Raw genomic sequence first — 21,918 nt, 5'->3', positions numbered from 1 at the left:
ATTGTGTAAGGGATGGATTTATAAAAAAGGATTCACCCAGGACATAGGTGCCTGCATCAGTAGACTGGGGATGTCTTATGCTTAATATGAATTTACTATCACATCTGTTTTGTCTATAAAGGGTAAGACGGGTAAGCAGGGACTCACCATGTTTGTCTTTACTTGAGAGAGCCTCCTTGGGCTGGTATCCATAACTATGACCAGAATTTTATCCCACTGATCCCCAATACGCACATTTATTTCCCCAATATTTACTAGTAACACAAATATAAACAATTTCTGTTCCTATACCTAATCTATTTGCTCTAATTTTCCACATATAGTTTGAAAGAAAATCTTTATATTCTACAGTATATGTGGCCACATGAGTGCTGGATGAATTATACCATAGGGAGGTTTGTCCATTTGTTTGTGTAATATCTACTTCAGTTCTGGATATGGGTGTCTGATAGGCAAGTATAAGTAGGGTAATCAGAGTCCATATTTGAGTAGAATTCTGGGTTTGTTTTGTCAGCAAAAGGGTCCTCTTCTCCATGTTGGAGGTCAGGGCTGTCTGCCCCCGTTAGTACCTCTCTGGAATCTCCCTCACGGTCTGGTCTGGATACCTTCTTTACTCGGGATGCATGGATCCAGGTGGGCCCCTCCTCAGTAAGGACAGCCGTCCTGGTCACTGCCACGACTTCCGTCTCTGGACCATAGGTGAAATCTCCTGGACCTTTGTTCCTCGGGAGCACTTTCACAACGACTTTGTCTCCGACTTGAAAAGGATGTGTCGGTTCCTGTGGATTAAAAGGATTTTTACAAACAACCTTGTGTTCAATTTCATCTAATTTGCTGATGAGGGACCTCACATATTCTTCCTTTATCAATTCTAGGTCTCCTTCCTGGACTACTAATGGTTTCTTAGCCCAAGGTGTAGGGAAGGGCCTACCCATAAGTATTTCAAAGGGTGAATAACCTAGGGTCTTTTGAGGAGTCATTCTGATTTCTGCTAGGATAATGGGAAGGACCTGTTTCCATTTGTGGAAGGTACCTCCTGTGGCCTTCCTTAGTTTGTCCTACCCCATGGTAGTGAGCAATGAACAAAGGGGCACTTGTTTGGGGTATACAAGGTTTCCCCTCTTTGCAGATTAATCCTAATTTGGGATTTTTCTGCAATACAGGATATATCCAGTCATCCAAATCCTTGTTGGAGGCTGTGGCCTGTAGTTCCGTGATAAGATATTGATCATTAATGGCAGGGGGGGTCATGACAGTCATATGGGACTGGGCAATGGGTTGTAGAGCTGCTTCTTTGGCAGTTCTGTCAGCAAGGGCATTTCCTTCTGATATGTCGTCCTTGCCACCAGTATTGGCCCTACAGTGCAAAATTGCAATGTCAGAGGGCAGTGTGGTGGCATGGAGGAGGTTTGTTTTGGTACATTTGGCAGGCTCTGGTAAGGGCTATGAGCTCTGCAGCCTGTGCCGATTGGTAAGGTATGGGCTTTGCTTCAAGAATGTCATTGGGCAGGCGCACAACGGCATAACCTGCTTGGTATGTGGAGTCATTTGGTCTGCTACAGGAGCCATCAACAAAGACATTGTCTGAACCGGGTATTGGCACAGGGGACATGTCTAATCTCGGGGAGGTCTCTGATTCTATTGATGCTGAGCAGTCATGGTCGTCAGGTATGTCATCTTGGGGACCCTTTTGTCCTAGGAGTGCATTAAGAATGGGTGCTGGGCCTGATGACGTGTTTGCATATTTGATGATGAGGGATGGGTTGCTTTGCAATAGGACTTCATACCCACTAAGGCGTTGGGCCGACATATGCTGTGTATGCAAGCCGTTAAGTATTGCTACTGCATCATGCGTTGTGTGTAGAATTGTTGTGTGACCTAAGGTGAGTGTAGTTGCCATCTCAGCCACCATTGCACAAGCTGCCAGTGCTCTGAGGCAGGCAGGCATACCTTGGACCGACACAGGAATACCACAGGGCGCAGTTTGCCTCCATGTGAGTTAGTACCCCCGCCATGGTTTTACAGTTGTCCCTTGCATATAAATGAAACGGCAGTACAGTTTGGGAGGCTCAGTGCCGGACTTTTTACCAACATACATTTTAGACTTTCATATGCAGTTAACATTTCTTGTGACCATTGAATCTGTTTAGGTTTGTTATTGAGAGTGGCTTGTCTCAAGATATTGTCATAGTAGGAACAATCAGATATCCACTGTCTGCAATAATTAATCATGCCCAGAAAGGATAACATTTCCTTCTGAGTAGTTGGGGTGACCAGGCCCAATACAGACTGAATGCGTTGTGGACTGATTTTCCTTTCTCCCTCTGTGAGTACAAAACCCAAATAATCAACATGCTTTTTTTCACCATTGCATTTTTGCTTTTGACACTTTGTGTCCACATTCACAGAGCCAGTTTAACAGTTTGACTACAGAGAAGCAGATCATCTGCATACTGTAGCAGGACAGAACCATAGGGGGGGTGCCAGGGAGCCAATGTGGCTTGGAGTACAATGCTATACACAACAGGTGAATAAACATACCTGTGGTAATCTGCACCATGTTAACTGCTTGCCCTCAAAAGAAAAAGCAAAAAGTAACTGTGTCTGGGGGTCCACTGGTATGCTGAAAAATGCATTTTTTAAATTAATCACTGAAAAAATGCAGCATCTACAGGGATGGCTGAGAGGAGTGAGTTTACATCAGGTACAATTGGTGCAATGGGAACAATTAGCTGATTAATTGCTCTAAGATCTTGCACAAACCTTATAGTCCCATCTACTTTTGCTACAGGGTTAACTGGTGTGCAGTATGGGAATACTACATGTCTAAGAATGCCTTGCTCTAAAAATTGCTGTACCATAGGTCTAAGACCTTCTAATTTTTCTTTTAGACAATGGATATTGTTTCTGGTAAAGGGGTGTACATCAGGTTTCAGTGTGGCCTTGTAGGGGGTACATGATACTAGGCCAGTGTCATAGGGCCCCTCTGACCATACCTGGGGGTTTACAGTCTCTAACTCAGGTGGTGTGTCAAGGTTTACCCACACAGGTAAATGAGGTGATACAACATCCATGCCGCTACTTGAGGCAGAGGGACTAATTGTGATTTCAAGACGGCTGAGAAGATCTCTTCCCAGTAAGTTTATTGGGCATTCAGGTATTACAGTAAAGTTGTGTCTTCCCATATAAACGCCCTTCAAAGTTTCTATACTGATGGCGTCGGTAATATAGGCTTTTGTGGGTATCCCATTAATTCCTATTGAAGGAGCTGACTTTTTTTAAGGATTCATGGTACTGGTCCCTACACAGGACACTGGTGGTGGCTTCACTGTCCTTTCAGTGACCAGTGAGCTGCATGAAAGTCGGGACACTCTCCTCCGGGCCCCGTCAGCGGGGTTGTCCCTGTCAGTCAATTTGGAACCTTGGGGTGTCTCTGGGAGTATTGTTAGTGTGGGCAGGTTCAGGCAGCAGTGGTTGTTTAAGTTTGCTAAGGGGGTAAGGACAGTCCCTAGCCCAATGTCCATCCTTGCCGCAATTAAAGCAGGATGTATGTCGTCTGCTCGGAGGTGCAGGGGGCCCCCTATTCTGTGGGATGTCCCGCTGGGGGTGAGGGTTCCTGTACTGACAGATTTCCTCATTTCAAAACAACCTGCTGCTTTCTCTTCATATAAATGTTTTTCAAAATCTTTAAAATTATCAGAAGTCCAACTGGAAACACTCTGTTTTACAGTTAATGACACTGTTGGCAACAAGTTGTTTATAAATGTAGAAATGAGTAAGTTGTCGGTATTAACTAGGGTGAGACCTGCCTCCTCTGACCAACACTTTTAAATCACTTCCAGAATTCAGTCACATTCTCACTAGGTTTCTGTTTGCAAGCTACTGCTGCTGCTGGGAGAGACGAGCAGCACATTCCTTGCAGGTCTCCCCCGGGAGGGGAGGGGGGTATTCAGTCTCTCTTTACTCTGGTCTGATCTCATATTATCAACAAGTAACTAACGTATTTTAAAGTGAAGCAACAACAATCCTATCATAAAAACATAGACTGTTCCGAACACACTGTCATATAATGCATGTACACTTATCACCCACGCAATATATTTCTAAAAGAATTCACAAATAACAGGGAAGGGGAACAAGTCTATGTATGCATTCAGCTGATCTGATCATAGATCACTGGTAACATGTGGGATTACACATTCCTACACAAACTACCAGAGACAGAACAGAGAAGATTATTATTATTATTATTATTATTATCCTTTATTTATATGGCGCCACAAGGGTTCCGCAGCGCCCAATTACAGAGTACATAAGCAAATAATCAACTAGGAAAACAGCAACTTACAGTTGGCTACAATATAGGACAAGTACAGGGTAAATAAACATAGCTACATCAGCAGATGACACTGGAATAAGTATCAGGTGGCAGAAGGCTGCTGGATTTGGTGCAGCTGAAGATTATTAAAGTAAGAAAAGGGTAAGCACATGAGGGAGGAGGGTGAGTACAAAAGATAAGGAATAACAGCACAACTTGTGATACCAAATGTACGTACACTTACCACCTGTAAAATTGATATTATGTAAAATAAAGTACAATTTTCTTTGCATAAAATAACTGTAAATAGCAATATTATACAATTTTTCTTGCATAAAATAACTGTAAAAATAGCAATATTATACAATTTTTCTTGCATAAAATAACTGTAAATAGCAAATGTTATACAACATTCAGTGTCCGTACACTTACCACCCGTACACTGAGTGTCCTTAATAGAAAAATTACAATATAAGTACTTATAAGACAAACATACAAACATTTAGGTGATCAAATCGAGGAGGCGTTGTTATTTGGACTTCTCGTCCATCTTATGGTATCCCGGATACCTGTGCCTTTTAAAGATTTCGTGGACCCCTGGTCCTGGTATCCCTGATACCTGTATGTGGCGCCCGGCGCCTTTAAGAAAACAAGTTTCTTTTCTGCCAAGTCCCGGACTTGGATTGTATTTTTGGTCACGTGTTCCCGGAACACGGAATGAGTTCAGATCTAGTAGTAATCGCAATCCCTGAACGGAAAAGACAGACAATAAAATTCTCTATCTTACCGGGCAGGGGACGATCACCTAGATTCCGGACCTAGCCCCCAGCTGAAGGGAATTAACCCTTCGTGTGCCCCCTCGATGTAATCACCTCTGGTACCAGTCAGAGCAAAACTTAACGTAATATGAAACACACGAGTCAATGGTTAAGAATTACTCTGCTTTATTATAAGGTTAACAAAGGTATATAAAGACAACGTACATGGGCGTAACTGACATGTGTTACACTCTTATTGGCTCGTTAGTAGTTACTGGGCAGAATACAAAAACCTCTGGGAAGATTGGTAACAGAAGTAGAAATAGAGATAACAGGTTTAGTCTGGAATGTAACTCTCCCTAAAGAGGAGACACAGACAAGCCTTGTATTGTATGAAGAGATAAAGGTACCCTGTACAGAGTGGTACGCATCTATTCAAGCCCATAACAGTTCATATAACATATTTAACCCTTCACTCCTGCGCAGGCAAGGAGTCACAATTATCCCGTACTTGGATGATCTCCTGATAAAAGCGAGATCAAAGGAACAGTTGCAGAAAAGCGCGTCGCTCTCCCTCAGAGTGCTGCAACAGCATGGCTGGATTCTAAATCTACCAAAGTCACAGTTGGTTCCTACGACTCGGCTGGTACAGATTTCGGCCCCTTCCAGAAGGAATTGGCTTCTCTCCCAGAAGTCCAGACTTTTGTAAAGGGAGTGCTACACATCCAGCCTCCTTTTGTGCCCCCAGTGGCACCATGGGACCTTAACGTGGTGTTACAGTTCCTAAAATCTCACTGGTTTGAGCCTCTTCAAACAGTTGAATTAAAATTTCTCACTTGGAAGGTGGTCATGTTGTTGGCCTTGGCGTCTGCAAGGCGGGTGTCCGAATTGGCGGCCTTGTCTCATAAGAGCCCCTATCTCGTTTTCCATGTGGATAGAGCTGAGTTGAGGACCCGTCCTCAATTTTTACCTAAGGTGGTGTCATAATTTCGTATGAACCAACCTATTGTGGTGCCTGTGGCTATGGGGGACTTGGAGATTCCAAGTCCCTTGATGTAGTCAGGGCCTTAAAAATGTACGTAGCCAGGATGGCTCGGATTAGGAAAACAGAGGCACTGTTTGTCCTGTATGCAGCCAACAAGGTTGGCGCTCCTGCTTCTAAACAGACTATTGCTCGCTGGATCTGTAACACGATTCAGCAGGCTCATTCTACAGCTGGATTGCCGTTACCAAATTCGGTAAAGGCCCATTCCACTAGGAAGGTGGGCTCTTCTTGGGTGGCTGCCCGAGGCGTCTCGGCTTTACAGCTTTGCCGAGCGGCTACTTGGTCGGGTTCAAACACTTTTGCAAGATTCTACAAGTTTGATACCCTGGCTGATGAGGACCTCATGTTTGCTCAATCGGTGCTGCAGAGTCATCCGCACTCTCCCGCCCGTTTTGGAGCTTTGGTATAATCCCCATGGTCCTTACGGAGTCCCCAGCATCCTCTAGGACGTAAGAGAAAAAAAGATTTTAAACCTACCGGTAAATCTTTTTCTCCTAGTCCGTAGAGGATGCTGGGCGCCCGTCCCAGTGCGGACATATTTCTGCATGACTTGTATATAGTTGTTGCTTACATAAGGGTTATGTTACAGTTAAGATCAGTCGTTGGCTAATACTGTTTTGTTCATACAGTTAACTGGTTGCGTATATTCCAGGTTATACGGTGTGGATGGTGTGGGCTGGTATGAATCTTGCCCTTAGATTAACAAAAATCCTTTCCTCGTACTGTCAGTCTCCTCTGGGCACAGTTTCTGTAACTGAGGTCTGGAGGAGGGGCATAGAGGGAGGAGCCAGTGCACACCCATCTAAAGTTCTTTATAGTGCCCATGTCTCCTGTGGAGCCCGTCTATACCCCATGGTCCTTACGGAGTCCCCAGCATCCTCTACGGACTAGGAGAAAAAGATTTACCGGTAGGATTTAAATCTTATTATTTCTCTTACGTCCTAGAGGATAGTGGGATCCATTTAGTACCATGGAGTATAGACGGGTCCACTAGGAGCCTTGGGCACTTTAAGAAATCAATAGTGTGCACTGGCTCCTCCCTCTATGCCCCTCCTACCAGACTCAGTTTAGAAAATGTGCCCGGAGGAAGTGAAGTGTTTTCTGCATTTATTTTCTGTTTGTTATTTTCAGACAGGGCTGGTTGGCACCAGGGACTTAGGGGGGATAACGGACCAACCTCCTATAGGGTTAATGGTCCCGTTCCCCGCTGACAGGACACTGAGCTCCTGAGGGAACTATTCGCAAGCCCCACCACGGCGAGCATACATTCCCACAGCACGCCGCCACCCCTACCAGAGCCAGAAGAGTGGTGAGTGCTATGGAAAAGGCATTGGTAATCCAGTCGATGGCGCGGGACGTTCTAAAACAAACCCGAATATCGGTAGCCGCTTACGAGGCGCTGCAGTACGGAAGGTTTTATGCAAGGCCCTTCCAGCTGGATCTATTAGACAAATGGTCCGGATCGCATCTCCACATGCACCAGAGGATACGTCTGTCGCCAAGAGCCAGGATTTCTCTTCTGTGGACGCTTCAGACTTCTCACCTGACCGGGGGCTGAAGGTTCGGGATTCAAAATTGGATTCTGCTAAACACAGACGCAAGCCTCAGAGGTTAGGGAGCAGTCACCCAGGGGGAACACTTCCAAGGAAAATGGACAAGTCAGGAAACCATTCTTCCAATCAACATTCTGGAACTAAGAGCCATATACAACGCCCTTCTACAGGCATCACATCTTCTTCAAGATCAGGCCATCCAGGTTCAGTCAGAGAATGTGACGGCGGTAACAAACATAAACCGACAGGGTGGAAGGAAAAGCAGAGTAGCAATGTCAGAGGTAACAAGGATTCTCCTCTGGGCAGAAAGACACGCTGTGACATTGTCCTTAATCTTCAATCCGGGAGTAGACAACTGGGAAGCAGACTTCCTCAGCAGACACGACCTCCATCCAGGAGAGTGGGGCCTACACCCGGAGGTGTTCGAGTCCTTGACACGTCGGTGGGGATTTCCACAGATCGACATGATCGCCTCTCGTTTCAACAAGAAGCTTAGGCGGTATTGTTCCAGGTTGAGAGACCCACAAGCAGTGGCGGTGGATCCTCTGGTGACTCCATGGGTCTATCAGATGGTATATGTGTTTCCACCACTTCCATTAATCCCAATAATTCTCAAAAGAATAAAAAGGGAAAAGGTTGAAGCAATTCTCATTGCTCCGGATTGGCCAAGAAGGGCTTAGTACGCGGATCTACTGGATATGCTCCTTGAGGATCCGTGGCCTCTACCTCTTTGAGAGGATCTTCAGCAACAGGGGCCGTTCGTCTATCAAGACTTACTGCGGCTACGTTTGACGGCATGGAGGTTGAGTGTCAAATTCTAGCCCGGAAAAGGATTCCGAATAGGGTAATTCCTACCTTGGTCCAAGCCAGAAAAGGAGTAACGTCTAAACATTACCACCGTATTTGGAGAAAATACGTCTCGGTGTGAAAACAGGAAATTTCCTGCAGAGGAATTTCAACTGGGACGTTTTCTGCTTTATTTGCAGTTAGGTGTGGATGTGCGCCTATACCTGGGCTCCATAAATGTCCAGATTTTGTTCTTAAATATTTTCTTCCAGAAACAGTTGGCTTCCCTCCCTGAGGTTCAGATGTTATTGAAAGGTGTTCTGCACATCCATCCGCCTTTTGTGTCTCCCACTGCATCTTGGGATCTCAACGTGGTCTTGCAGTTTCTACAATCTGAATGGTTTAAGCCTTTACAGGAGGTTGACGTAAAGTTTCTTACGTGGAAGACCGTCACACTGTTGGCCTTGGCTTCTGCAAGACGTGTCAGAATTGGGAGCGTTGTCTCACAAGAGCCCCTATTTGATTTTTCATGAAGATAGAGCTGAACTCAGAACTCGTCAGCAATTTCTTCCAAAGGTGGTATCTGCGTTTCATATCAACCAACCTATTGTGGTCCCGGTAGTTATCGACACCTCTACTACTTCAAAATCCCTGGATGTTGTGAGAGCTTTGAAAATCTATGTGAAGAGGACAGCTCGTCACAGAAAATTGGACTCCCTGTTTGTGCTCTATGATCCCAATAAAATTGTGTGTCCTGCTTCAAAGCAGTCTATTGCTCGCTGGATCAGGCTTACTATCCAGCATGCTTATTCTACGGCAGGTTTGCCGGTTCATAAGTCTGTACAGGCCCACCCTGCTAGGTCGGTGGGTTCTTCCTGGGCGGCTGCGCGGGGTGTCTAGGCTTTACAGCTCTGCCAAGAGGCTACTTAGTCAGGTTCAAACACGTTTGCTAAGTTCTACAAGTTCGATACTTTGGCATCTGAGGACCTTCAGTTTGGTCAATCAGTTCTGCAGGAACCTCAGCACTCTCCCACCCGGTTTGGGAGCTTTGGTACATCCCCATGGTACTAAATGGACCCTAATATCCTCTAGGATGTAAGAGAAAATAGGATTTTAATTACCTACCGGTAAATCCGTTTCTCGTAGTCCGTAGAGGATACTGGGCGTCCACCCAGTGCTTTGTGTGTTCCTGCATTGTAACTTGGTTAGGTATTGTTGTTGGATCAGCTGTTGCTGTTCCTCATCAGGTTGGTTAGCATGGCTTTCCTCTTGTTTGTGTGTGCTGGTTCGAATCTCACCACTGTCCTTTAAATCCTTCTGTCAAGGTATGTCCGTCTCCTCGGGCACAGTTTCTAGACTGAGTCTGGTAGGTGGGGCATAAACGGAGGAGCCAGCGCACACTATTGATTTCTTAAAGTGCCCAAGACTCCTAGTGGACCCGTCTAATAACTTTGTGCATTAAACAACGTTTGTGTACATAAACACAATTCAGTTATGTTCATATACACATTAGGTAATTCAGATCTGATCCGTGCTGTGCGTTTTCGCAGAGCGGGCGATCGGATCCTAACTGCGCATGCACCGCAGTGCGCACGCGCGTCGGAAGGCTACAATGGGCATCGCCGGTCAGTGACGGGATGGTGTGAAGGATCCATTCACATGGGCGTATGCTAGGTGATTGACAGGAAGAGGCCATTTGTGGGTGGCAACTAACCGCTTAGAGGGAGTGTCCGGAAAAGCGTAGGCGTGTCCAAGCGTTTTGAGGGAGGGTGTCTGACGTCAGCTCCGGCCCCGATCAGCAGGATTCAATCGCACTGGAAGAGTAAGTCATGGGTTGCGCAGAGACTGCACAGTCTGATTTTTTGCAGCTCTGCTAACACATTGGAACGCACACTTGCACAGTGAAAATACACTCCCTTTGTAGGCAGCGAGTGTCTGATCGCAGGACAGCAAAAAACGCAACCCAGCGATCAGATCTGAATTAGGCCCCTTATACACACAGCCTGAAGGTAATTTAATACAATATTTTTAATAACTTTGTGTATTAAACAAAGTTTGTGTACATTGGCCCTCATTCCGAGTTGTTCGCTCGGTATTTTTCATCGCATCGCAGTGAAAATCCGCTTAGTACGCATGCGCAATGTTCGCACTGCGACTGCGCCAAGTAACTTTACTATGATGAAAGTATTTTTACTCACGGCTTTTTCTTCGCTCCGGCGATCGTAATGTGATTGACAGGAAATGGGTGTTACTGGGCGGAAACACGGCGTTTCAGGGGCGTGTGGCTGAAAACGCTACCGTTTCCGGAAAAAACGCAGGAGTGGCCGGAGAAACGGTGGGAGTGCCTGGGCGAACGCTGGGTGTGTTTGTGACGTCAACCAGGAACGACAAGCACTGAAATGATCGCACAGGCAGAGTAAGTCTGGAGCTACTCTGAAACTGCTAACTCGTTTGTAATCGCAATATTGCGCGTACGTCGGTCGCAATTTTAAGAAGCTAAGATTCACTCCCAGTAGGCGGCGGCTTAGCGTGTGTAACTCTGCTACATTCGCCTTGCGAGCGAACAACTCGGAATGAGGGCCATTGAGCAAACAGAAAACAAAGGTCTATTGCAGTCTCACTAAAAAAATCCATATTCGGAATATTTGGATATGGGATGGGATCCGTTCTCTAGGTCGACAGTAACTTGGTCGACACTATCTAGGTCAACCACTATTGGTTGACAGGGTTTCTAGGTCGACAGGGTCTATATGTCGACATGTTCTAGGTCGACAGGTCAAAAGGTTGACATGAGTTTTTCACAATTTTTTTCTTTTTTTGAACCTTTTCATACTTACGATTGTAACGGTAATCTGTGCCGAGTGAAGCGAGGCACCTTGCTCGAAGCATGGCGAGCGAAGCGAGCCATGCGAGGGGACACGGTGCACTAATTGGGGTTCCCGGTCACTCTACGAAGAAAACAACACCCAAAAAACATAAAAAACTCATGTTGACCTAGACCATGTCGACCTAAAGACCCTGTCGACCTAGTTACTGTCGACCAATAGTGGTCGACCTAGGCACTGTCGACCTATTTACTATCTACCTTCCATACCACTCCCATATGGGATACTCAACCTGTATTGCAGTGATCCCCAATCCTTAATTGGGGTGTGAGCTACTTTCGGAAAATAAAACCTCTGAAGGAGCTATCCCCTCCCCCCAATGCGCGTGCGTTCCTGTGAAAGTGGGGGTGGCCCCAAAAAAATGGGTGTGACCTCACAACTACAAGTAATGCCCCCCCCCCCCCCCCCCCGCGTAGTGCCAGATACACAAATAATGCCCCTCAGCAGTGCCAGATACACAAATAATGCCCCTCAGCAGTGCCAGATACACAAATAATGCATGGTGTTTGGAATAGTTAGAATATTCTGCATATTTAGCTTTATCTGTACAGTACTGGGATCGGCGACTGCCAGAAAAATGCAGTGTTTTTAATTCCTTTGCTATTTAATGAGCTCCAGTTTCTGGCACATAGTAACAGTGTTTTATCAACAGGCTCCTCATCACAGTATACTTGGAAATACAAATGGCCTCATGTGTCAAGAGAGCAGCCTATAATTTGTTTGACACTGTAAATCTGCAGCGGTAAACAATATGAGTTGGCCAGAGTGAGCGTGTTCCCTGGTTAACAACGGAATAGCCAGCTAGTTTGCAGAAGAGTGCAAATAAATAGATTTGGGTTAACAAAGTGAGATTATTGAAATAATGTAAAGGAGAATGTGTATTTTAATGGGCATTTCTTATTTCTTTCTTTCTTGTATACTTTTAATGGGGTGTAGTATGGTATGCCGGCATCCGGGCTCCCGGCGACCAGCATACCGGCGCCGGGAGCCTGACCGCTGGCATACCGACAGTGTGGCGAGCGCAAATGAGACCCTTGCGGGCTCGCTGCGCTCGCCACGCTGCGGGCACGGTGGCGCGCTAGGAGCGCCGCGCTATTTATTCTTCCTCTAGGGGGGGTCGTGGACCCCCACGAGGGAGAATACCTGTCGGTATGCCAGGTGTCAGGATTCCGGCGCCGGTATACTGTGCGCCGGGATCCCGACATTCGGCATACTGAAGACCACCCCTTTTAATGGGATGCACTTTGCAGCTTCCAGTTGCACTTGGGTGGAGAATTCTATAAAGGAATACTGTAATTATAAGACCTATAATACTGTTAGTTTACTGTATGCTGAAAAATTACCATGGACCAAGGCAAGAGGATTTTTACTTTTACCAAAACCTTTGTCTTACAGTAGTTTGGGGTTGGTATCTGGAGACCGGCGTTTAGGATCCCGGAGGTCACCATATCGACCCCGGTTGCCAGAATGCCGGCGTGGGTGTGCGAGCGCAATGGATCCCATTGCGGACTTGCTGCTCTCGCCACACAGCGGGCTGGGTTGCTCACTGCGCTCGCCACCGTTTCTATTACCACTCTATGGGTGTCGTGGACACCAGCGAGTAGGAATAGCCCCTGTTAGTCGGCATGCTGACTGTTGGGCTGGCCAGAGATCGGGAATTCGGCTTCGGTATAGTGACCGGCGGAGTCATTTAGCTATAGAGCTAGTTTTTACACCTCAGTGCACAGAATATGCTTAAGTCCACCTCCTTTTATTGGAAAGTATATATACTTGTCATCTTAGATGTTTAAACTACTAAGACCAGTCTTGATTTATGATTTGTGATTATTCATATATTATTAAACATTTTTAATTCAATAGGAGTCTGTTACTTTTGTCAGCCATATCATATAAATTTATAATATAGCGCAAAAGTTTCTAACAATTGCAGTATATTGAAGTCCCTATTGTGGTTGTCTTACAGCTGGAATATTCATTTCTCTTTTTGCCTCTTCAGATCTATCATTTATTCCTTACTCCATCTATAATAAAAAAACGTTTTTTTTTTATATACTTTGTAGTGAACAATATTTTTAAATTGTTCAGAACACGTAAGAATGACTATTTGTTGCCATACAGTTGTGCTCATAAGTTTACATACCCTAGCAGAATTTGTGATTTTCTGGCCATTTGTCAGACATATATGTTAGGTTCCTGGTGCTCAGAACAAGGGAGATGTTGCGTAGTGAGTCCTGAGCACCAGAACGTGACGCTGAAACGATGTCTGGTGTGGAAATAGCCCCTAGCACCCTACCTCCGTTGCTCTACCCGTGTGGTCAGCCCACGCCTGAGTGACTATGGTTTCTTGGGCCCACGGCAGCCGCGTTTGAAGGGCGCATTATGTCTGCCCAACTCCGATGCCCTCAGGTCTTAGCGTGAGACAAGGCGTGAACCGAGACAGGATAATAACAAGGGGACCTCTAACTAAAACAACAGAAAGCTAGGGGCTACTAACTACCCTAAAACTAAATATATGTGCGGCACGCCGCCAAAGGAAAAGAACAACAAAGGAAATGCTGTCCACACGCCGACACAATACTTTTACGTACCGGCGGTGACAGCATAAGCAGAACCCTCTGCAAAACACCAGTAACCAAATATAACCAAAGAATACTGCGGCCTAGGCCGACGGACACTGCAAAGCCGCTACTCACGGAACTGGTACAAATACTGGCAAACGGACAGGAACCCCCAATGCAGCCGACACAGACTCTCAGAACCGGAGGACAGGCAGAATCCCAAATGACAGACCGGTGGACACCAAGAAGCCAGACACTCGCCCAGGCACAGACAAAGCCACAGGACTCCTGGACAGGAACGCTTCACGGCAGGACACAGGATCAGACAGTGGAATCGACACAGGAACCGACACTCAAAGCAGCTAGGCAGATACTGCTAGGCAGGAGCTCAGGAACTGGCAGATACTAGCTCAGAACTCAAGGACTCTGGAACTCAGGAAATCTGGAAACCTGGAAATATCATCAGCATCTGTGAATTGCACTGAGCCAGCATATAACAGAGAGTCTTAATTAATTATGTCGTGCAGCTGCCCTGCTGCACAACTGAGAGGTGCAATCAACAGACAGGTGAGGCTGAACACATGGGAACAAGCTGCAATTACACAGACTCACCACCGGCAGCAAATAAGAATCTTATTAAAACAGAGCAACGGGAAATCCTGGCCTGCAAGACAACTTATAAACATAGAATAGGAATGAACCACTACCTGTGGTTCATAACAGTACCCTTTCCTTAAGGGTGAGCTCCGAACACCCCATGACACCCACGGGGAACATAAACAGAAGTATAACATAAAATACATCACCAAAATGCAAAACAGGAATGAGCCACAGCCGTGGCTCATAACAATATGAATGATAACTCACAAACTTTTCTTTCACTCATGGTTAGTGGTTGGGTGAAGCCATTTATTGTCAAACAACTGTGTTTACTCTTTTTAAATCATAATGACAACAGAAACTACCCAAATGACCCTGTATTCTTCTCTAGGTGCTTATTGCTCCAGAGTTAACAAACAATCCCCGCTGGGACTTTTAAAGTGGAAGAGAACATGAAAAAGTTGTCTGTCTTTATTACTGCATACCTTTGTACATAAATATAAAAATCACTTTGATAAGAATTGTTCTTGTGACAAAAGTGTCTAGGGGTGGGGTGTACTAAGCGGTAAAACCTGTTACCAGCCCAGTGTCTGAGCAGTACTGAGCAGTAAAGTTTTTTATTAAAAAAAGTATTGCCAAAGAAGGGGATGATGGAATTTACAGTAAGTATCTATATCTCTCCAACTCTCGCACCTAGAGTGAGGAGTCCTCTCTTTCAAACTATGTGCCCCCATAGTGACTATTGACTGGTGATCAATGTAATCACTAGGCAAAAGCCCCAACACTACAGAAAATTCATGCAGTCCAGGCAGTGGCGTAACTAGAAATTTTTCTCCCCCAAGCCAAAAAATTCTCTGGCGCCCCCTCTCCCCCCCCCCCCCCCCTCCATAATTGCCACTAGTAAAGCAATGAATTGGCGCACGCCGCAAAAAGGGGTGTGGCCTTGCTGAAATGGGCGTGGTTTTGCATAAAGGGGCGTGGCATTGCAGGAAGAGACTACCTTATACCCCAGTTTTGCAACCTGCACGCCCAGACGTTGGCCACCACAAAAAAAATAAATAATCCTGATTCATGCCCCTTACATTATTTGTAATTTTTCATCTGTATAGTAATGCCCAGTATACATTATGCCACATACTGCAATGGCCCTTAGACATTATGCCACACACAATAATGCCCATGACACCATAATGCCCCTGACACATTATACCACACATCGTAATGCATGTGATACATTATGACAGGCATCGCAATGCCCGTTATTCATTATGCTACACACTGCAATGCCCCTGATACATTATAGCACATGCAATGCCTGTGACACATTATGACACACACTGCAATGTCCGTGATACATTATGACACACACTGCAATGTCCGTGATACATTACGCCACACAACGTAATGACCCTGAGACATTATACCACATACCACAATGCCCGTGATATAGAATACCACACACCGTAATGCCTGTGACACATACCGCAATGCCCGTTATACCCTATGCCACACACCGCAATGCCCGTTAAACATTATGCCACATAGTGCAATGCTCCTGAGACATTATACCACATACCACAATGCCCGTGATATAGTATTCCACACACACCGTAATGCCTGTGATACATACCACAATGCCCGTTATACCCTATGCCACACACCGCAATGCCCATTATACCACACACTGCAATGATCCTGAGACATTATACCACATACCACAATGCCCGTGATATAGTATGCCACACACCGTAATGCCTGTGACACATTACGACACACACCGCAATGTCCGTGATACATTATGCCACACACCACAATGCCCATTACACATTAAGTCCTACAGAAAGGCTTCTAATTACTTTTAAATTACCTGCTCATTGCCAGGGGTTTCATGCACGGTGCCAGGGGTTTTCGTGCTCAGGGTGTCATGCTCGTTGCCAGGGGTTTCATGCGGTAGGTGTTATGCTTGTTGCCAGAGGTATCATGTGCTGGGTTTCAAGCTTGTTGCCAGGGGTTTCATGCACTGGGTGTCATGCTCGTTGCTAGGGGGTAATGCTTGTTGCCAGGGATTTCATGAGCTGGATCTTGTGCTTGTAACCAGGGGGTAGTGCTCCCAGTGCCACATATGCCCCCAGTGCCAGATATTCCCCCACAGTGCCAGGTACACATATGCCCCCCGTGCCAAATATGCCCCCCCAGTACCAAATATGCTCCCCCAGTGCCAAATATGCCCCCACCATGTGCCAAATATGCCCCCCCATGTGCCAAATATGTTCCCCCATGTGCCAAATATGCTCCCCCAGTGCCAAATATGTTCCCCCAGTGCCAAATATGTTCCCCCAGTGCCAAATATGACTCCCCAGTGCCAAATATGCTCCCCCTGTGCCAAACATGCCCCCCATGTGCCATATATGTTCCCCCAGTGCCATATATGCCCCCCCATGCCAAATATGCTCCCCCAGTGCCAAACCCCCCGCTGCTATGGTGAGCCAATCAGAGCTCACGCACGGGCACTTCATTTAACAGACATGCCGCTGCCGCCGGAGACCCAGGAGGGGCACACAGGAGAGGCGCGCTCTGTGCCCTCCGTGTCCCTTCTTCCCAAAACAAAATCAGTGGCGGCGGCCAGGGCGTCCCGCAGCCCTCCAAGCGATCGCAGTGGCTGCGGACCCCTAGTTGCGCCACTGAGTCCAGGGATGGGGGATGGTCTCCTCCAAACCTGGCATTCATAAAAATAAGGACACTCGTTTTGGAAAGTGTGTGTGTGATGGGGGGCGGGGGGGGGGGGGGGGGGGGCGGACCTTTTCCATCATGCAATACCATCAGGGAGGCGTCTGAATGGCTCCAAATTTATTCTGCCGCAGGACAACTACCCCAAACATACAGCCAATGTCATTAAGATCTATACTTAGTATAAAGAAGAACAAGGAGTCCTAGGAGTGATGATATGGCCCCCATCAAGTCTGTCTGGGATTACATAAAGATACAGAAGGATTTGTGCAAGCCTACATCCACACATCTGTAGTTATTTCTGCAAGATGTTTGGAACAACCTCCCTGCCGAGTTCCTTCTAAAAATGTTTTGCAAATGTACTTTGTAGAATTGATGCTGTTTTGAAGGCAAAGGGGAGTCACACCAAATATTGGGGCAGATGTATTAAGCCTGTAGAAGTGATAAAGCAGTGATAAAGTATTGATAAGTGGAAGGTAACAACGCACCAGCCATTCAGCTCCTGTCATTTTTCAAACCTGTAAAGATTGGCTGGTGCATTGTCACCTTACACTTATCACTTCTTTATCACTTCTCCAGGCTTAATACATCTGCCCCATTGATTTGATTTAGATTTATCTTCTGCTCATTCACTTTGTATTTTAACTGATAATATATATATACAGTATATATATGTGTGTGTGTGTGTGTGTGTGTATATATATATATATATATATATATATATAATAAATGCAGTTTAAATATAACATTTTAACTTTATAAATGATGTCTTCAGAACAATTTTAGAGCTTGGGAGTGGAATTGGATTGACCGGATTGGTCATATGTAAGAGCTGTTTTCCGAAGAAATACACGTTCAGTGACTATCACCATAAAGTACTCCAACAGCTCAAGGAAAATATCCAGTTGAATGGTTTTGTGCTGGGTAAAGATCATAGTAATCTGGCTAAGTGTGTAAAAGAAACGGACAGTGCGAAGAATGACAGTGCCGTTCTTCTCTCAGTAATTGAGCTTGACTGGGAGACTGCTACAGAAGAACAACTATCACATCTTGAAGCTGATGTGGTAATTGCAACAGGTAATATAATAATGTACCAAAAATATCCTTTATTCAATTTTAGTATTTCTAGACATTAAATTGATACATTGAGCTGTGGTTTACCCCAACTTTCTAAGCACAATCTTTATATAGATACTGTATTTGGAAAATCTGCACCACTCACTAATTTTCTGAAAGTAGAAGATGGGTTCCGGGTTACAGTAATGTGCCCGACTTTGAACAATGTGTATGATTGTGAATGTTACATGTTCTGATGCGAGAGCACATGCTAGGCACATTAGTAATTCTTTCTGTACACTTACGTATCAGTTTATGCAAAACAAGATTTCATTTGTGGGACATGATTATTTAAATGAGATGTAAAGAGTGGAGATTATACAGTTAGGTGGACAGTTGGTGTGATCGGCTTTTGAAAACCATCAGACTGTAGGTGGATTCAGTGTAGAAGGTCAAAACGACCTTTAGTAAATACTGTATTGTGGTTTTGATCACAACCCCTTTGTCTGGCTGTAGGATGCACTTTGTATTTTCCAGTTGCATGTTTTGTGGGAAAACTTATTTTTAGACTGTTCAATTAAAACACGGATGTTTTGGCTTGCGAGACGGCCGGAGCACTGAGATTACGGCCGAACTCGTACGTTTTTGTTTTTTTTAAAGCTGCAAACGTTTACAAGGCAAAACCAACCAGGTTTTGCCTTGTAAATGTTTGCTGCTTTAAAAAAACGGACGAGTACGGCCGGAGTCTTGGAGCTGAGGCCATCTCGCAAGCCATTACATACGGCCTATTATGTTTGATAGTGCCAAATGAATCAGTGAGACTGAGGAGCTACTAGGACCGTTTTTATTTTAAAACCTAAATGAAGCTCAACTGAACTCAGTGTTAAAAGTTTAAATTGATGAAGGGGAGTGGTCATAAAGTTTTTTCACCTTGAAATACGTAGAGCAATGTGCACCCACATTCATAAATGACTCCTAAAATAAGTTTTTTACTCTTAGAGGTAAGTTGGAGCAGATAAGGGGCGGGTAAGTGTAATCATATAGTAATGGCATGTATTCACATAATTGGCACTGAGGTGGGGACCCCAGTACAACTACGGTATGTGCATGTCAAAAGTTATATCTCTAGTGGACGCCCAATGGCCAGGGCCGAATTAAGGGCCATATGGGCCTGGAGCTAAAATTGTTAAAGGGCATATTGTGAAAAGCGAAGGAGCCGTGATCAGAGCTGTGTTAGTGTGTACACATCATACATTATGAGCAACAATGTCAAAAATATGTAAAAATCTAAAAATTGCATCATTTTGTAAGGGAAACAAAATATAATTTACACTTACTGATTATTATAATGCTGTCATGATGATGGGCCTATTTTTATGTGGAGGCCTGGAGCTGGAGCTCCATCCGCCCCATTGTTAATATGGCCCTGCCAATGGCTACTTTATTAGCTCCACCTTTTTAGTGTGGCTTCGATTTTATATGAAATTGATGCCATCTATTCACATTTTTGGCAAATTAGACGACCAGTGTTATTAGAGTTGCACAGGACCTGGAGACTCACTTGCCCCAGACATCTCTCGCACTGCATGGCATATTGAGGCTAGATGTATGAGGGCACATCTGTACACTGGGACCTATGCTACTGTACAGAGCTGTACGCATCAGAGCTGGATGCATCCAGCTTTACATATAGACAGAATTGCGTTTTTTTATTTTCAAATGCGTTTTACACCTAGACTTTTGACATAAAATGCATCTTAATGTAACCTGAGGTCATGTTATAACCAATAATTGTATTTGTTTTTTTTAGATGTTGTGTATGACCCAGAGATAGTGTTATCATTTTCAAACGTTTTAAAGAAGCTTTTTCAATCTACAAAAGTTGGAAAGAGCCTGGAAGTGTTTGTAGCTTCTACAATTCGCAACTCTGAAACATACATATTATTTCATACAACCTTAGGTAAGTTGTTCATGTTACACTAGGACTGCTAAATTGGGGTTTGTTTGCAGATATTGTTTTCTCTATGTAACAGTCCTCACATGAATTCAGCACTAAGAAAACCAAGTTCCCAGTGCTTAAATCACTATTTCTCTTACGTCCTAGAGGATGCTGGGGTCCACATTAGTACCATGGTGGTATAGACGGGTCCACTAGGAGCCATTGGCACTTTAAGAGTTTGAGAAAGTGGGCTGGCTCCTCCCTCTATGCCCCTCCTACCAGACTCAGTTTAGAAAATGTGCCCGGAGGAGCCGGTCACAGCTAGGGGAGCTCCTAGAGCTTCTTTAGTTTTTTTTTTTTCTTCTAAGAGTAGTTAGGCACAGGGAGGCTGCAGGCAACAGCCTCCGTGCTTCGTGGGACTAAGGAGGGGAGTAGTGTCCGCCCTGCGGGGTTCGAGCCACTGTCTCCGCTGACAGGACACTGAGCTCCTGAGGGTGATGATCGTTAGCCGCCCCAGGCGCCCCTCACTCCCGCAGCATGCCGCCACCCCCTTACAGAGCCAGAAGATTCCGGTGGCGAGTGAGTCACCAGCCCCCCTGGCAAGCAGGGAGCCGGTGTAAAGATGGCGGCAACAGGGTGGTACATGGTGCGGCGCTGTGAGGGGCGCCCTGAGGCAGCGCCTATACCCTACACTGGTCATAAGCCTGTCAGGGACCTCTGTTACACTGCCAGCAACAATCCTCAGGCCAGTATAAAAAACTGAAGAGCGGGAAGCAGCATGGCGGGGCGGAGCTTCTCAGAGCAGACCCAGCAGCGCTCCGCGCCATTTTCCTGCCTGCAGATCCTGTACAGAGACGCTGATAGGGAGAGCTATCCTTCCAAGCAACTCCAGGTATCCTGTGTGGTACCAGGGGGTTGTAGAAGGAAGGGGGAGGCTGTGTAAATACTGTGTAGTCTATTAAGGTACACAGTAAGAGCTAGGTAGTGGTATTATATCTACCTAGGGAAGCGCTGTGTGTGGGTTGGCTCCAATCTCTGTGTTTCTCTGTGGCAGTCTTGGGGGGAGGGGGGGGGGGGGGACTGTCTGACATTTCCCTGTGTGTGTGGGGGTGTTTGTTGTCTCACATAGCCATGTCTAGGGACTCTGTGTCTTATGCTGCAGGGGACATTTCCTCTCAGGAGGAATCCATTCCATGTGCACAGGAATGTAATGTCTTGTCTCAGATCCACATTAATGAGCCTGAGTGGTTGACCTCTATTAAGGGTATGATCTATCAGATCTCTACTAGAGTAGCTCATACTGAGATTGAAACTCAGGTTTTAAAGAAGTCTATGGCAGTTTGGTCAGGTTCTGTTCCTATTCCTTCAAAATCCCCTAGCATATACCCACAGAAACATGCACTTGCCCAGATAACACAAGATGACACGGATACCAGGGGGGTGGCATCCCTTGCAAAAGGGGTGCAGCTAATGATTGAGGCCATTAGAGATGTGTTAAATATTACTGACACAACACCTGAGCAGGTTGAGGAGACTTACTTCACAGACAATAAGAAAGCCTCGCTAACCTTCCCTGCATCTAAAGAATTAAGCGCTTTATTTGAAAAATCCTGGGAAAGCCCGGATAAAAATTTCCAGATTCCAAAAAGGATTCTGGTTGCCTTTCCCTTCCCTGAGGAAGATAGGAAAAAAT

The 21,918-nt window shown here is 45.5% G+C and overlaps 1 protein-coding gene across 4 annotated transcripts in view; it reads left to right on the top strand.

Moving 5' to 3' along the window:
* EEF2KMT (eukaryotic elongation factor 2 lysine methyltransferase) overlaps nt 1–21,918 on the top strand; it is a 203,547-nt gene that overhangs the window by 133,148 nt on the left and 48,481 nt on the right. For all 4 annotated transcript variants that reach the window (XM_063934239.1, XM_063934241.1, XM_063934238.1 and 1 more), the window contains 2 exons: nt 18,006–18,307; nt 20,097–20,246. In XM_063934239.1, the coding sequence (XP_063790309.1) occupies nt 18,006–18,307; nt 20,097–20,246 (452 nt within the window). The remainder of the gene's footprint in view (nt 1–18,005; nt 18,308–20,096; nt 20,247–21,918) is intronic.

Source organism: Pseudophryne corroboree, chromosome 7, assembly GCF_028390025.1.
Source record: "Pseudophryne corroboree isolate aPseCor3 chromosome 7, aPseCor3.hap2, whole genome shotgun sequence".
Classification (NCBI taxonomy): Eukaryota; Metazoa; Chordata; class Amphibia; order Anura; family Myobatrachidae; genus Pseudophryne; species Pseudophryne corroboree.
This window is presented reverse-complemented; position numbering and strand designations above follow the sequence as displayed.